A 17,779-nucleotide genomic window follows, 5' to 3' on the forward strand; every position below is an offset into this window, starting at 1 on the left:
AAAGATTTTGAATCTGATAATTTAACAGTACAACACTTGTGAGACTTCATCAGAGGTGTAAGCATCACAGCAGACGCATTTGTGTCAAAGTGAGGATAAAACAGAAAAACAAGATTGTTTCAGCTGTTTGGTGGTTGTTGAAATATCTTTGTGAGCTGTAACCTGAGATTCTGGTGCTTCTGGGAAAATACATTTATATTTAAAAGTCAATTCAGGATTGAATTAATCATCGTGTTATTCAAGCTAAAATAGATTTGAATCACATTTTTTTAACCCACCCCTACATTTAATACAGCTTTTAATAGGCACATTTGAGAACACCACATTTGAATACAAAATCAAAAGTACAAAATACAGGCAAAAAGCAAGAGGAAAACGATCCACAGGTCAACAGGCAGGGACATAACAGTATGAGACAACAGCTGAGGTCTGATTCTCATACCTGCATTAATTTACTCATAATGTTGAAATTATGGGGGGCAGATCAGCAAACGTTTATTTTTCCCTTTATAACAACTGTGCACAAGAAGATTTCTTTAGGTGACTCATCATTTAAAATTCTTCAGTGCTTACAGTTATGCAGAGTCAGGCATGGAAAGGCTGCTCTTTGTGACAGGTGGGTACTGACATTCATGGGTGCAGCTGCTTGCTGTCCTCCAGGCTTTACCTCAGCTAAACCTGTGTCTCTGAACTGGACCTGTCAGTGTTTGTGGTCTCATAAGATCTCCTGTGATATTTAGTTTGCATACTTGGATTATTCAGGCTGCACCCACCTGTAAAAGGTGGAAGCTCACCAGGACATTCAGAAGTAACAAATTCCTGGCTCGACTGTTTTGTAGAAGGGTTTCTCCTTCACCAATTCTTTTTGTGTTAGCAATAGACTCTCTAGGCATAGCTGTGAGAGCAAATACAGAAATATCAGGTACCAGAATTAGAGGAAGAGACCATCTAATTTCTTTATTTGCAGATGATATTATATATTTTGACTAATCTGAAAGATAGTATCCCTATTTTAGTAGCATTAATAAAAAAAAATTGGAGAATTTTCAGGATACAAAATTAACAATTCTAAATCAGAATTAATGTTTCTTAATGAGAAAGAAAGAAGGTGGTCTGTTATTGCCACCCCATTTAAAACAACTACAACAGGCTTTAAATAGACTGGACTGGACTCATAACTCAGACGCCCTCTACAGGAAAGGGCAGAGCAGGCTGTACCTGCTGCGGAGACTCAGGTCGTTTGGAGTGGAGGGCCCACTCCTGAAGACCTTCTATGACTCTGTTGTGGCTTCTGCTATCTTTTATGGTGTGGTCTGCTGGGGCGGCAGCATCTCTGCTGGGGACAGGAAGAGACTGAACAGGGTGATCCGAAGGGCCAGCTCTGTTCTAGGATGCCCTCTGGACCCAGTGGAGGTGGTGAGTGACAGGAGAACGGCGGCTAAGCTGTCATCCCTGTTGGACAACGTCTCCCACCCCATGCAGCAGACTGTGACAGCACTGAGCAGCTCCTTCAGTGGGAGACTGCGGCACCCACGGTGTGGGACGGAGAGATTTCGCAGGTCTTTCCTCCCCACTGCTGTCAGACTCCATAATAAAGACTTTAACTGATCAAGCACACACATCCATACATATGCAATAATACCAAGTGCAATAATCCTTTCTGTCATCGTTGTATTTTTACTCAGTTGTATATAGTATTTGTATTCTATTTTTATCTTATTGTATATTTATTTTATTTTATTCTACTGTATATAGTATTTTATTTTATTCTATTCTGTACAGTTGTGTACTGTATTTATTCTTATTGTATTCTAATTTTTGCCTCATAACTTTTGCACTGTCCACTTCCTGCTGTGACAAAACAAATTTCCCACGTGTGGGACTAATAAAGGTTATCTTATCTTATCTTATCTTATCTTAAATATGTAGGCATTATGATTACCCCAAGCCTCAAGGACATAACCTCAATCATTTATGATCCCCTTGTAAGAAGAAACGCTAAACTGTTGGATAAACCTGCCTGTATCTATGATAGGCCAGATAAATATCCTAAAAATGACAATTTTACCAACATTTTTATATTATTTCCAAACACTTCCGTTGCCTCTACCAACTTCATTTTTTTTTTTTACATTTTAAACAAACTATTTAACCAATTTATTTGGAATAATAGGAAGGCAAGGCTCTGCTTAAAACTACTTTACTTGCCCTATGAAAGAGGGGGTCTCCAAGTCCCCAACCTCAGATGGTATTATATGGCCGGCCAACTAACATCAGCCACCCATTATTTCTGCCCAACAACACCTCCAGCCTGGGTTGACATTGAGCAAAAATCTGTTCCAGATCTTCCGTTAAACACTTTTCTATATTCTTCAGACACTAAGACATTAAAAAAGAGTACAAAGAACCCTTTCTTGAATAATACAACTATAATTTGGCATGCAGCACATAAACATGTGGGCGATCCTCCATCACTTTTGCAATTCACCCCTATTTGGGGAAATGAAAAGTTTACGCCTCGTGAAAATTATGGAGGATTTAAAATATGGAAAAATAAAGGTATTCAAAAAAGTTAAAGACCTATATGCAGACAGCATGCTTAGTTATGTGAAACACATTTAACACCCCCAAAGCACTTTTTTAAATATTTACAACTGAAAAATAATTTGTCATCAAAACTGCAAAAGATTGCTGAATTCCACCATTAACAAAAATAGAGGAGGTATGTGTTAAGAATACAAAGGGAAAAGGTTTTCTCTCTATATATTATAATTTATTGATGCTTCCCTCCAAAGACTCTGGATGCTTGGAGAAGGGAGATCCAAGAGGACATGGATGAAAATGACTGCAACCAATAATAACCTATATAACACCTGCCAAGCTTTATCATATGTCCAATGATATTCCAGACATCTGTACTAAATGTTTATGGGAATGTCCTAAAATCCAGGAATTTTGGAAAGATGTTATCAAATGTCTGTCTGAAGTGTTTAAGGTAAAAATCCCTTTAAAGGGTAAACTCTGTGTACTTGGAATATACCCAAGGGAATTTAAGCAACCGGAAAAACAAACTAAATTACTGGACTATGGACCACTTCAAGCCAGAAGAGCCATTGCACTATGTTGGAAGAGTATGGATGCTCCCGCTGCACAGGAGCCGTGAGAGCCAGGAACTTGTGAGTTGTGTATGTCCCATCAGGCAACATTCATACCTGCTCTGTTGGCAGTTCCTGTGAGAAGGAGAGGCCACAGTGGAGCTGCCAAGGGGCAAGTCGCAATCAGTTTTTGGCAGTGACTTTTATATAACCTTTATTTATGCAGTTTAAAAAATCTCATTAACATTAAAAATGTATTTTGTAAGAGTAAGCTCGCCAAGAGGACAGCACAAATGGCAACAAATATTACAATGGTTCTGTAAAAATATTTTAAGTGGGGATAAAGGATTGGTTATAATGTTAGTACAATACACAGAATTGTAAAGATACAACTATATTCAACTAATTCTATATATAACCCCTTTGTAAACCCTGTTCACCGAAGTCTATTTACGAACATACGTAAAGATATTACACAGAAAAAATACACAGAAACATTGGAAATCAGTTTTTGGCAGGCAATCACTTTTTGGCACACCACACGCGCCGTTGTTCGCGGCTATCCCTCTTCACCAATCAATTCACAGGCAACTCAGTATTACCCAATAGCAAGGTTGGTTGTTAGTTGTAGGCGGAGACTAGGAATTACAAACTGTTTTGGATACCTTCTCCTTCATTGCAACTGCATAGGGTAACGTGTAAAGATTTGTCACAGTAGAAACGATAAATGCGTATGATATGCTTTTATAGCGTAAGAACAATAAAAAGTAAATTTTTAGTTGAAAGGTTAATGCTGCCTGTGGGTCGTTTGGTGGCTTTTTGCTGTGAAAACAGTGATAAGGTTGAGGAGTTAGCCACCTGTTGATCCATCGAGCAACACTGTTTACATTTAGCGAGCGTAGTTGTTCTGGTGTAGCCTCGGATACTTAAAACATAGCCACATGCTGATGAAGTTAAAGGTCTTCTGGAGCTTTTCAACCGTTCACACAAGCGGTAAATGTTGCTTCAGCGCCGGAAAGCTAAATATGCACCCGGTAATAGTCTGATGTTTGACATCAAAGAGCTAATCGGTTTGAGGGAGCTCAGCCTACACAGAAGCTGAGGTGAGTAATCACAGAGACCCAAACTGTAGCTGGTGTTTTTTGTAACAGAAACCTGCAAATATGTAGTATGATTCTGTTTTCGAGCCGTCCACCCTCTTCTCTTGGTTTCCTCTCGCTGGTCTGCAGTCAGTCAGATGGCCGTGGTGATGAACAGGTTCAGTCCTGGCTGCCTGATGTTATAATATCTTGTGGGACGGCCGAGAGACGGATTGTTGCTGGTAGGTGCAACCTCCTCCAAGTCAAAGGTAAAGGGCAATGGAGTTATTTCTGAGTGAAACACTAAGAAAAAAAGTGTTTGAATATCATTTACACATTACCTGTCACATCGGACTATGTTACATGCTGTATAAAGGTATGCACGTCCATGAATTCGGTAATTGTTCCCTCAAATGAGAGAAACTATTTTGGTGGGCTAGTTTTGTTTGCATAAAGGGTGACTACCCATTTGTGGGCTGGTTAGTAGTCTATATTTTCTGTACACGTAAAACTGAGTAAGTTGTTCAAAAAAAATGAGCAGATCTAGTGTTACATAGCAGCTCTAGGGTAAAAAAAAAAAACCCGTTTCTCATCCACTCCTGTGTTATGCCTTTGTTTGTCATCATCATTCAACACTTATTCTGTAGAGATGGAGTCCATTTCTGCTTCGAGGAAGAAGGTTGGCTGTGTGCGGCAGGAAAACGCCTGTCTGACTCTGCAGGATGAGCAGCTCATCAGTGACCTGGATGCAATGCAGTATGAAATGGCTACCTCCAAATCTCAGGTATGATATTACACATGTGATTTTTAATTTTATTATTATTTTTAAGTGGAGCTTGTTAAATCTTTAAAGACTGTGGGTTAGTCTGCTGCAGATGAATGCAGTGTTAAATTAGTGTTAGATTTCAGTGTTTTTTTTCCTTGAAATGTCAAATATGATATGACAAGTCTCCCGTAATAACTAGCAGAAAGTGTATACATCTGTGTTCGTTTGCAGGTCTACCTCAGGGGCCCTAGGGCTGGGGTTCACAACAATGTGGTGGTCATGAGTGAACAGATTCGTCAGCTTGAAGCGGAGCTGGAGGCTCAGGCCAAAGAACTTAAGTATGTCATTGACTGAAATATCCACAAGGTTTTTATTCTTAACAGAACATAAAAAAACATAGCTCAAGCATTTAAAGTGATTTTTATGAAAAATATTAGCTCATTTTGAATTTGATGGCAGCAGCACATCTGAAAAAATTTGGAATGCGTGCAACAAATGGGTGGAGAAGTAAGTGGTACTGAAAAGAAACATCTGGAGGAACAGTTTACAATCAGTTTAGTTGGGAGCAGGTGTGTAACATGATTGGGCATAAAAAGAGAGGCTGAGGTTCACCAGTCTGAAAAAAACAAAACAAAAACATAATCTACAAATTGTGGAGGAATTTCAGAATAATGTTCCTTAATGTAAAGTTGCGAGACTGCGAATATTTCATCAAATGGACTAACGAAAAGTGGAAAACTGTTTGTGGTCAGGTAAAGCCATCAAAAGGCATCTTTGAATGCCTGGAGGTGGATCAGAAGCTGTGAAATTAACAGCTTGCACATCTGCAAAGGCACCGTCAGTGCTGAAAGGTGTATATACAGGTTGTAGAGCAACATATGCTCCCATCTAGAAGGGAAGGCCTTGCATATTTCAGGAGACATTTGGAGCATCATGAAATGAAAACTATAACAAATTGGAACAGGCAAAGATGGGAACAAACAGGACAACATTCCTCTCCCAAAAGTCCAGCTGGTCTCCTTAGTTTCCAGATGTTTCCAGACTGTTGTTAAAGAAGGGGGTTGCTACACAGTGGTACACATGACCATGTCCCAAGTTTTTATTTAGACATACTGCTGCCATCAAATTCAAAATGAGTTAATATTTTTCTCAAATATGTAGATTTTCTCAGTTTAAAGATTTAATTTGTTTTTTATTGTTAATAAAATAGAATATGGGTTTATAAGTATGCAAATCATTGCATTCTGTTTCTATTTACTTTTGAGTAAGTCAAGCTGGAACCTTTCAGTTTCTTTAAAAAGGTCCCCAAAAGATCAAGTTCACTCTGGGTGGAAATGTGGCTCTTTATTCGAGCTTTTCAAGATGTACTTATTACGTTTGCCTTTTGTTTCTTGAAACTGTGCCTTTAATTTTGGCATTAATAGCATAACCTGTATTGTCTGTGTTTCCCAGGGCAGCAGAGCTGAGGGCAGAGTGTTGTCAGGAAGCTGCAGCTCACAGCGACATTGTGGTAGCGACTCTTACTGAAGAGCTGAGCACACTCAGGGAGGAGCTGGAAAAGAAGACGGCGTTAGGAAAACGGTGGGCTTATATCCAGGCTCAGCTCTGCTCATGATTTCAATCAGTACAGTTTAAAATATGAGTGAAAATAAAAGAAAACAATCTGGTACAGTGTGTTTTGTCTGTATGACTGTCTGTATTGGGCATCACATTTTCTTATGTTTAGTTGAATTATTTACTGTATTTTACTAACGCATGTGCAACACCATGGCTTGCAGGGCAGAGCAACAGAGGAATCAAGCACTTGAAAATGCAGAGAAGCTCAAAGAAGCCTTCAAAGATTATAAGGCTACAATTTCCATTAAGCTTAAAAGGGTGTGTTTATTGAAATATTGATTGATTTAAACTAAAAAACACAGTTTTACTTGCATGTTAACATCAGAAATATATGTTTTGGTTTGTGGTTTTCAGGTGATGGAGAGTGAAAACAAACTAAAAGGAAGTCTCATAGAGTGTGACCGAGAGAAAGAGGAGCTGGAGATGAAGTGCACTGAGCTGGAGAGACAGAAGGCAGAACACAGACAGACAATTGGGTACTTTTAATTTAACTGCATCGTTATGTAGTTCTTTGATTGCTCGCAGGATTTCTAATAATCATAAAAGGGATGATTTTGTCTTTTATAAGGAAATTTCTGTGTGCTTGCATAGCATGTTTAATCTGCATAGTTTCTCCTCGTCTATCTCGCAGTCAGCTGACGGAGGAGGTGAAACAGTTTAAGGCTGCGGCCGCTCGCCTCCAAGCCCAAATTGAAGAGGCTGGACATAAAGCTTCGCACCTGGAGCGGCAGCTTATGGAGCGAGGTGCAGAGTGCAGGGATGTGGCCTCTTTGCGGAGGGAACTGGAAGACCTGCGGGCTGTGACCCACAGCCAGGAGCAGAAGGTCGCCCAGAGCCAGAAAGAGGCTCAGCTGAGCCAGACAGAGCTGGCCGGCTTGGAGGCCATACTGTCCCTGCTGCATCTGCGGGAGGTGGGGAAGACGTCTGTGTGTCGTTTGTGTTCTTACCCAGTTTTTGAATCAAGGTTGTGCTACGTGATTATTTTATTTGCTTCCTCAAAACAAGCCGCCCTTTATGGCTGATCGTGCAAAGCAAAGACATGGTTACTGTTGTCACACTTTTTTTTTCTTCTTAAAGGGTACTTTGGGTCAAATCTGTGCCAGTCCTTGCATGTTGCCCCCAGTGGACTATACGGGAGCTGCACACCTGATGAAGCTAAAGCCAGGTAGGCTCAATCAGATTAATCAGTTCATACTTGCAACATACTCTTCATCTTCTTTTTTTCAAACTGAAAGGGAAATTATTTGTTGATTACTAACAGTTTATTTCTTTGCACTTTGTGTATCTAGTTTAAAATGCAAGAGTTTAAAACCAGCCTCTGAAATTATTTAATCTAAAAAATAAAAAGAGTAAAGCTTGTGGGTGTAGTGAAGGAGGACATGCAGAGAGGAGAGGATGCTAGGGTTTAGGATGAGATGGAGCCAGTTCACTGTGGTGAACCCTTAAAGGGAGTGACTAAAAACAAAGTATAATGAATAAATTATGAACTAGTTAATGATTTGATGTTTTAAAAGGAATGTAAAGTTAAAAATAAATTCCAATATCTATCCATAAAAATGCCTAAAAAAAAACAGAAAAAAGAAAAATGCATCAACTGCAGTCCTCTCTGTTAATCCCGGCAGGTGAGGGCTACCAGCAGCTCACGCGAGTGCTGCAGTCAAAGGAAGCTGAGCGGCTGAAACAGAGCAACCTGATCGAGCGGCTTCAGGATCGTCTGAGCAGGGCCCAGGAGGAAATCTCCTCCCTGCAGAGCTCCATGGCCCAGAGAGCCTCCCACTACCAGAGCCTCCACACAGAGCTGCTGGACAAACTCAAACAAGCCACAGACACAGAGAAAGAGGTAACACACTTTTTCTTATGTTTCCACACACACCAGTGCTAACAGCAGTGTAGCACATACAGTATTATTTCTACTTACAGATTTTTTTTATTGGAACAACTCAAGCCAAATGTACCAAAGGGTACAGTATAGTATTTTATAGTATAGTATTTTAGGTAATAAATCACTAGATTGTAAAGTGTACAGCGAGTTTTATAGCTCAGTAAGCTTTTGTTCCAAGTTTCAAAAGTCATGACTGTTACTTACAGATTAACTGTCTCTGTTGAACTCAGTTAAAGAAGAAGAAGGCACGAGTTGCCGCACTGGAAAAGCAGTTACAGGAGAAGACTTCAGCCTACAGTCTGGCTGCACTGAAAAACACTGAGCTGGAGACTCAATTACAGGTACGCGGTTATGATTCAAATGTAGTTTTTCTACTTTTAGAAAGTCAACGGCAAATCACACTTTGGTTCTTTTTTCATTTTGATTAAAGGAGAAGACCAGCAGCGTCCAGCATTACCAGTCACTGCTGACCAAAAAGCAACGAGAGTATCAGCAGTCTCTGGAAAAGTGTCAGCAGTCTCATTCTCACCAATTCACAGAGCAGCAACAAAGAATACAAATGGTGATCTACAGCTTTGTCTTTTACCTCTGTATTATGAATTTAATCATACTGCGTAATATTAAATGTGCTGCAACCAAAGGGTAAAGAAGAGGAAAGATGGAGATAATCTGCACTGTAATATTCCTTGTAGTAAGATTATTTTCTGTCTCCTGCAGCTGCAGTTGTCTCTGGAAGAGGTTCAGCCTCGGGTGGCAGAGATGGAGCAGGAGTTGAGTTCCCTCCAGAGGGAGCGAGACGAGGCTCAGAGAACAGCTCTGTTGCTGCAGAACTCTCTAGATCAGCTCACACAGGTCAGAACACTTGTAGCATAAGACCACAAATGCATCCTCTGTTTCAGAAGAAGACATGTAGACGGTAGAAGTCGGAGAACCATTTAATAGACATGCATCACAGTACATATGCTGTTTATGAATGAAAAACCTGAAATTATATTGTTTTCAGGAGAAGCAGGTGGAAGTCAGACAGAACGAGGAGTTTCTCCAGAGTTTCAAAGAGCAGGCAGCTCGCTCTGCAGCCAAGGTGTGTACAAATAACACTGCTAACAGATTTGGTTTACTGGACATGAACTTCTAGAACAAGCCAGGAATCAAACCACATCAACAACTGCAGTTACCAATTTGTTTCTACACCAGGTGTGTGAGCTGCAGTCGTCTCTGTCAGCATGCAGAAAAGAGATGAACTCATACCTGCAGCAGATAGAAGAGATGAAGAAGAACTACGAGACCGAGCTGGAGAGGAACAAGGAGAAGGTACAGTGTTGGTAACAATGCAGGAAAACTCATGCAAATTCATCCAAAACCCACTTCTGAGGCACATGTTCTCCACTCCTTCCCTACTTTTTAGGTGTCCTCTCTGCAGGAGAAGCTTCACAGCACCACTCTGGTTTGTCAGCGCTCCAGTGAGGAGAACCTGCAGCTGCAGCTTTCTCTCCAGCAGCAGCAGACCATGCTCACAGAGAGCAGCGCTCGAGTTTCTGAGCTGGAAGAGAGCCAAAGCCAGCTGCACAGGCAGGTGAGCTAAGACGGAGCAAAAACCTTCTCACTTAGAAGGTAAACTTGGGGAAAAATGCATTTTGCATACATGTTTTATTGTAATTTATGCTTTGTATTTATAAGTGGTATGTTTAGAGTTGTTGTCATATTTTTAGTTGAATGTATGGAAAATGCTAAAGATTACACAGCTTCAGAACACACAGAAAAGTGACTGTACCCGAATATTCAGACCTTTTCTTAGACACGTTTCATCGATAACTTTTATTTTTAAGTATCTTTTCTGATGCGTCTCCTGATTTATACGGCTTGTAAAACTGTAACAGTTTGCTGTTTATTTTTATTCATAGGGAATAACAATAATTCAAATCAAAGTGTATGTTGTTGTTGGTACTCTCTGCCTGCAGGTGTCGGGTCTGGAGCAGCAGCTGGAACGAGCCCGAGTGTCTCTGCAGGAAGAATTAAGCAAGAGACAGGAAGATAATCAGGTGAAGGAGAAGAAGCTGCGGGAGATAAACCAGCAGAATGAACGGCTCTCAGAGTCTGTGAGGTGAGCACAGCTAAAATAAGAGAAACTATAGCTCTAGTTTTAGTTATAAGAACCATGTTTGCTTTTTAAAATGCAAAGCTTGGTATTATGGGCGTAACAGTCATTCGCTTTTGTAGCTGTTTAATGCAGTTTGTATGGAGGTTTGTTAAAGTTTCATTACAGTTCTCACTTTAAAAGGAGCAAGAAAATAAAAGCACTTTAAGAGTTTGAATCGAAAGAAATATTTGCTGAGCCAGTTTAGTTTCTAAAAATTCTGGAGGGTCTCCTACTCCCAAGACATGGACATCTTTCCAGCTGTGCTGAATTAAATCTTATAAAACTGCAAGTGTGCCTAATTTCTTGCAAGATAATGGTTTGTTTTTTTTTATTTGTGGGTTTTTTTTGTCTGCAGACATCTCACATTAGAGGTGAAAAAGTGCAGGGAGGAGCTAGTGTCCAAGGAGTCAGAGCTGGAGCGTCTGAGGAAGGATGTCGGTGTTAAGACTTCTCAGATCAGCTGTATGGAGGAGAGCCTGCAGCACATAAAGAGCCAACTCATCAGCAAGAATGACATTGGTAAGATGTGTTTGTTTTTCTCCATAGGTTTTGTGGAATTCTTTTATCTTGTTTAAATACTAGGAGCATTAACACAAACACAACTTAACAAACCTCTCACCCTCCTAGTTATGGATCTGGAGAAGGCGCTTAATCGTAGTGAGGCAGATCGGCGCAGCTGTTCTCAGAAAGTCGAAATCTTAGAGGGGCAGCTGCAGATGGTGCAGAACGAGTTGGCTGACACTCTGAAGCAACTACAGGAACTCAAGGATGTTTTACAGAAAACCCAAAAGGTTTCAGATGAGTGGCAAGCCTCGGTGGAAAAACTGACTGTCCAGCTGAGGTGAGAGCATGGCGTCATGTGCTCAGATGAGATCTGTTTTGTGTATTTATCCAGAGAAAATAATTTGCTGTTTAACATTTAATAATGTCTTTTTATGCTGTAAGTATTTGTGTGTATGACTTTACAGGGAGACCCAAAGGGAGCTGGAGGAGAGAACTCACGAGGTTTTAGACATGGACAACGCCCTGAGGGAAAGACAGGGGGAGCTCCAACAGAGAGCAAAGCTGGTACATCCCAGACGCACACAAGCATAGCTGATGTACAGTTCATTTAATCCGTACCATAGTTTGCTGCCATGACTCATCATTTTCCTCTTTCTCGACATCCTGTTGTGTTCAGCTTGGCCAACTGGACGTGGCCATCAAAGAGCACAAGCAGGAGCTGGAGAGGAAGGTGGAGTCTCTGCAGCAGAGCCTGGAAGCCAGAGAGAGAGAGCTGAGGGACGCACAGAGGGAGCTCACTGACAGAAACATGAAGGTCAGAGCTCAGAGCAAGTGTGTCACTGGGTTTGCCTTGAGGGATATTTTTCAGTTGGACCGGCATTAGAAGAATGGGAAAATAGAATGAATGAACTGACAATGTTTTGTGTGCTTCTTCTCACTAAGAAAACAAAAAACAGAACGATGTTTACGTCCCTTTTTGCATCTTTCAGTCTTTTTGTGCTGCATATTTCATCAACTTGTTTGCAGCTAGATTAAACTGTAGGATATTTGGATATGGAGCAGCTTTAATATGAGATGTTAATCAAACACAGTCAGTTCCACGAATGTTTGCGTACCTTATGTTTGCATTTATCTTGTGTTGTTACTTCATAAATCTAATTTCCATGCTGTAGTCTGGGTAAACAGAAGCAGCTGCTCTGAAGAGATGTACAGATCTAGTTTAGAGTCAGTTATAGAGTTAGAAAATGAACTCATGATTGGTATGATTTAGATAACACACTGTGCTGATGTACAGTTTACATACACTAGTCATGGTAATTTGGGGATTTTAATGATTTTCTTGAACTGCTCTGGTTCCAGGATGGAGTGATCATACAACATACATCTTTAATGACTTCAAAGAACAAAATCGGGTGCACAGGTTTCAGTTTATTTTTCATTTTCTCTAATCCACACAAGGTCAAAAGTATACACACAGGCTCAAATAAATACATAGACTCACTAAAACATTTAATAAGTGGTTCCTGTCTTTGAACTTAACAAAGGCTTACCTTCTCATTAGTGATCATGATTGACCTCTGCTAGTTTCTCTTGTCCAGCATAAAATGGATTTGTGTGACAGGACTCATTGGATTGTAAATCAGAGAAGATCTAAGAAGGAGTATTGTAGATTTGCACAAGTTAAGAAGGTCTACACAACTGCTAATTCAGTTCAAACAATTGGAGGTAAATATAAGTTATTCAAACTTGTCAAGGTCTGGAAGAAGACCGAAACCATCACTCTCAGATGAGAGGAATTTGGTTTGGATGTTCAGGAACAACCCAGGAACCACCAAGGCTGATGCCTACTATGAACTGGAAACTGCTGGAACTTCAGGATAACACCTTCAAGCCCGACTGAAATTTGCAGCTGCCCACATAGACGAGTCAAATACCTTCTAGTCAGAAGAAACAGAGATTGAGACCACAATGATAAGAAGTATGTTTGGAGGAGTAAACTTGGAGCTAAGAACACTGTACCATCTCTCAAGCATGGTGGTGGTAGTATCATGCTGTGGAGCTGTTTTCCACCTGTGGTACTGGTTCATTGCTCAAAGTGAATGAAATAATGAAGAAGGAGGACTACCTCTAAGTTCTTCAACTTAACCTCAAATCAGCAGCTAGACAGATGAAACTTGGACAAAACAGGATGTCTCAACAGGACAATTACACCAAACTGAGATCAAAACTGGTTTTGAAATGGATAAAGTGGGCTAGCATTAAGCTTGCCTTCCCCATCCCCCAAACTAAAACCTGTTAGAAAAAGTTGTGGACAATATTTAAAGGCTGGATCAGTGCCAAGAAACCAACCTCAATTTCAATGAACTCTACCAATTTTGCCCAAAAGCATTGTTAAATATTCACCCAGTATTATGCCAGAAGCTTGCTGGTTACTGCCAAGAGTGTCTGGTCAAAGTGCAACATGGGGGCATTTAACCAAATAATAATGGGGATGAAAGTATATATTTGAGTCTGTATTTATACTTTTGACCTCATTTGGATCAAAGAAAATCCACATAAAATTCAAACTTGTGTGCTCACTTTTTATTTTTAAAGTTATTAAAGAATGTCTGCTGTACAGCTGTTAAGCAATGTGGTTGAAAAATTTGGGTGCACTTAAGTTTTGTGCTGGTGCGCCTAAGAAAAAAAGGTGCACCAGTGCAACCGTGGCAAAAAGTTAGTCCAGAGCCCTGTACAGTCATTCGACATTCATGCCAATGATGAGTGCATGTAAACTTTTGACCACAACTTTGTCTTTTTGCATATGTGTGTGTTTGTGTTGTCAGGAGTCTCAGGAGCTGTTTGCATGTCAGCAGAAACTTCAGAAAGTTCTCAAAGAGCTTGAAGAAACTCAGGGTCACTGTGAGGGTCTGAGCAGAGAGCTGGATGCCTCCAAGCTGCAGACCAAAGAGACGGTATCGTCAAAACACTGTTTGTTTCTTGATCATATTAGATCCATTAGCTTTGCCTGCATGTCCCTGTGTAAGGTAATAGTGGGTGGGGGTGTTCAAACTGTCACTTAGTGAGACCTGAGAGCAGCTCGCTGGTCTGCCACTGAGCAATCTTGATGCTCATGCTCAGTGTGTTCACTGCTATCAGCAGGAAGCATCAGTGACATTCATTAAGTAATTAATGACATTACAGGATTTCTCCTGGTGCAGAATCGGCCTTTAGGGAATGAAGCATGATTGGTTTGGATTAAACAACAGGGGTCTTAAGGCCTCCTGCCTTAACTTCTGTTAAAATCAATATACCATACTTAACAGAGGTCTACTTGTTTTCCTCTTCTTTCTTGCTATTTATAAAGTATGCTGGAGTTCATGAGTGACTGAATTAAAGGCCACTGATTTTCCTTTGGTGGCAGAACAAATTATATTTATGCAGGAAAAACCCTCTTCTTCATGTTGTACATCGGTTTCTATCATTAATTTGGCTGTGGTGTGTGTGCAGGAGGCCCAGCTGTGTGCCGTAGAGGAGGAGCTGACTCTGAAGGAGGCGCGCTGGCTGCAGTCGGAGGCCAGGCTTCAGGGCATGGTCACCGGCTTAGAGCAGGAGCTGGAGCTGGAGAGGGAGCAGCATAGCAAAGAGGTACTGTTGTCTCAAGACTGGTGACAGACTGCTCTGTTAACAGTAAACTAACTGTAGACTGTTCTAATGGGAAACCTCAACGTTGTGTGCCGTGTAGAGTTTGCCTTAGATCTGCTGATTTTAATTTAACTCAGGGTCCACAACACTTGATGGTGCACCTGATGTGTTTGCACCAAAGATAAAAAAACTAATAACTTAAATAATAAATCTTGAATTCCATGAAATGTACTTAATTTAATTTATGTGACACAAAGCCCAATCTATTATTTTGGCCTCTAAAATAATCTGTGTGACATTTGGATTTTATCTACCTCTTCAGTTTTCCAGAGAGTTGAGAAGTAAATTTCAGACACTTATTGTGGATTTATCCTAATAGAGCCCAAACTTCTTGGTCAGCACTATTTCTGTCAGCTTCCTGTCCGTGAGTCAGTATGTGTTTAAGCCTTTGTGGTTTTTCATGTTCTGTAGTCCTAAATATTGTTCCTGTTTCAGTCTGATTTGTTTTCCTCTTTTTTATTTATATTTGACTTTTACACGTCAGTGACGCCATATGATTTCCTTATTTTATAGTATCTTTTCTCATGTTACTTCATCTCTGTTATGCATAGCTGAGAACATGTTGGTTTTGCTTCTTTGTCTTTTTGCAACGTTTAGTGTGAGTTTATTAGAACACATCAAAACCACATCATGAAGCAGTCAAACAATAATGCTCATATTTATATTTCATATATCAGGTTCCATTTAACTAATTTATTTTAAACTTTCTGTCATTGGGGGGAAAAAAGCAGCACTTTTCTCACGCGTCTGTTTTCCCTCTGTTCCCAGCTGGAGTCTCTTCAGGAGACTCGAGGCCAGCTCCTCAAAGTCTCGGAGCAGATCTCCTCCACAATGCGCTCCTCTCAGGAACAGCTCACTGTTAAACTTCAGCAGAGCCAGACCCAGCTCGAAGAAGTCAGCGTCCGCTTTGATCAGACCAAAGCCCAGCTGGACCAAACTAAGACGGAGCTTGAGCACGCCTGGAAGCGAGCTACTCACCTCCAATCACAGTTAGACCAGAGCCAGACACAGCACCTTCAGAGCCAGACTCAGCTGGAACAGAGCAGGACTCTTTACGAGCAAACTAGAGCCCAGAACAGTCGTCTGCAGGCACAGCTGGAGCATCTCACTGCTGTGCTAAATCAAACCAGAGTCGAGGCTGCCCAGCTCCAGAGTCAGCTCCATGCCTCCGAGAAGTCCGTGGACACCTCCAGTGATTCCCTCCTCATCAAGGTAGAGCTTTCTTTAGTCAGCATAATGAAAGTTGCATGTTGTAAGTTCTTTATGATAGTTTGTTTTTTAAGCTAATGTTCCCCTGTTCTGGCAGGAGTCTGAGGTGGCTCGTCTCCAGGCCAGGATCTCCAGTTTGGGACGAGCTGCAGACCGACAACATCTGTACAATCACAGCACCTCTCTCTCTTCTCTGCACAAAGTCACAGACTCTCCCCAGCTCTGCCTCTCTGCTCCTTCCCCTGCATCCTCCCCCAAAAAGCTTCAGACGACTATCAGCTCTCCTCCTCATGCCCATTCCACACACCTAAGCTCCCCAACACATGCGCAGATGTGTTTATCACCCTCTGCTCGCTCAAACCTTAAACCCACCTCGGCTCTTCATCTCTCGGAGAGCCGACAAACGTGTGACTGGCTGCAGAGCAGCAGTATTGACTCCTCCTTGGACCTCCCTGAGAGCGTAAAAGCCACACTGAGAGAGGCTTTGAGTAAGCAACCATGGGAGTCTTTGTCACACTCAATTTCCTCTTTACCAGACACAGTGGACCACAGCTGGCAGGGCCTCAGTGCCTCAGATGCCACAGTAATCTCTGATAACTCCTTCAACCCGCTTACTTACATGGTGGACAGAGAAAGTGACAGAAATCCAGACGTGGAAGGCATCGTGATGGAGAGGGATGAAGGCAAGCTGCTCAGTGATTCGAGGAGGGAGTCTGTGAGCACTCTGGTGGGTCAGGAGGAACAGGCTGATATGAGTTCACTGACAGGCATGCTGAAGTTTGTCAATCAGACACTGGCCATGCAGGAAGATCCTTCTTTATGGAGATCCATAAACCTACCACATACATGACACCGCCTCAGGTTAAAACACTCATTTAACGGTGAGTTAGTTGGTCATTTACACTCACCAACATGCACAGTTCTTGCAAAATTTCACTTCTTTTTTTGCATCATTTGCTCTGTTCTGCTCGATGGGTTCGAGGGGTGGTGCGGGCAGCAAAAACAAACTGCCTCCCAGCTGTCGTCACATTTAAATTTAAATGTCACTGAGTCCTGATTGGTTCACATCACACTTTTTACCAAGCGACCAAAGACCACTGAAAAGCCGTGATGAAATGAAACCTGTGTCCCTGAATTATCTGCTCTGTTACAGGAAATTAAATTTTATTCAGGACAACATCACTATTACTAACAGGTCATCAAAGGTCATGAAACATAGACACTGAAGGAGGCTTTATAGAGAGAAGGTGCTAATGATGGATGTTAATTTTTGTTTTTAGAGGGACGTCAGAGAGGAGGAGAGTCGTTTTGCATTTCTGTTGTTTAAATAGGTTTCTGCATTCATCAACATTATTATTAAGATGACCACTACTATAGCAGACTGTGATGTTTTATTCCAAATTGTAGCATTCTTGTTTCATGTACTTTTTTATTATAACCAATATTTATGTGTTCTTAAATAAGCTAATTTAATTAAAGAGTTTTATATAAAACACTTTGTGATTCTCAGTTATTCTTCTGAGAGCTGGTTTTGTTTGCTTATTCCCATGTAGTTGGTGACTGTGGGGTCATGTTACCAGAGCAACTGCTTGTTTTGTGTCCAGAAGAGAACAATTTCTGGCTCAGACTGATTTGAGCGGGGGTGGGGCTCAAGCTGGTTAAACTGCCTTTTGCACTTCTGTGGTTACGTAACACAAACTGGAGCAACGATCAGCCTTCATTGAGTTTTGGGATCAGCTTTTACCAATTTACAATCAAAATCGCTGAATTCAGGTATATAAAATTCAGCCCCCATGCATGCTGACT

General features: G+C 41.1%; 1 protein-coding gene across 1 annotated transcript; it reads left to right on the top strand.

Annotated features, from left to right (window-relative positions):
- The first annotated feature begins 3,740 nt into the window (after positions 1 to 3,740).
- Positions 3,741 to 17,466, top strand: ccdc18 (coiled-coil domain containing 18). Its single transcript, XM_080907324.1, has 25 exons — positions 3,741 to 4,198; positions 4,325 to 4,416; positions 4,822 to 4,958; positions 5,172 to 5,278; positions 6,393 to 6,521; positions 6,719 to 6,815; positions 6,912 to 7,033; positions 7,189 to 7,468; positions 7,635 to 7,722; positions 8,180 to 8,397; positions 8,670 to 8,780; positions 8,870 to 9,001; positions 9,157 to 9,291; positions 9,443 to 9,520; positions 9,634 to 9,750; positions 9,845 to 10,012; positions 10,398 to 10,540; positions 10,932 to 11,095; positions 11,204 to 11,417; positions 11,545 to 11,644; positions 11,757 to 11,894; positions 13,906 to 14,034; positions 14,570 to 14,707; positions 15,533 to 15,976; positions 16,071 to 17,466. Exons 3-25 carry the CDS (start codon positions 4,824 to 4,826, stop codon positions 16,821 to 16,823), a joined length of 4,140 nt encoding a protein of 1,379 aa, XP_080763450.1. The 5' UTR covers positions 3,741 to 4,198; positions 4,325 to 4,416; positions 4,822 to 4,823; the 3' UTR covers positions 16,824 to 17,466.
- The last annotated feature ends 313 nt before the right edge of the window (positions 17,467 to 17,779 follow it).

The sequence above is a fragment of the Rhamphochromis sp. 'chilingali' genome, assembly GCF_963969265.1.
Source record: "Rhamphochromis sp. 'chilingali' genome assembly, chromosome: 16".
NCBI lineage: Eukaryota > Metazoa > Chordata > Actinopteri > Cichliformes > Cichlidae > Rhamphochromis > Rhamphochromis sp. 'chilingali'.

Excerpts from the sequence above, each read along its gene's own strand:
- ccdc18 (XM_080907324.1), top strand. The coding sequence starts at position 4,824 with ATGGAGTCCATTTCTGCTTCGAGGAAGAAGGTTGGCTGTGTGCGGCAG. Across the intron at positions 9,292-9,442 it reads CTCTAGATCAGCTCACACAG|GAGAAGCAGGTGGAAGTCAG; the intron begins GTCAGAACACTT and ends TATTGTTTTCAG. Across the intron at positions 15,977-16,070 it reads GTGATTCCCTCCTCATCAAG|GAGTCTGAGGTGGCTCGTCT; the intron begins GTAGAGCTTTCT and ends CTGTTCTGGCAG.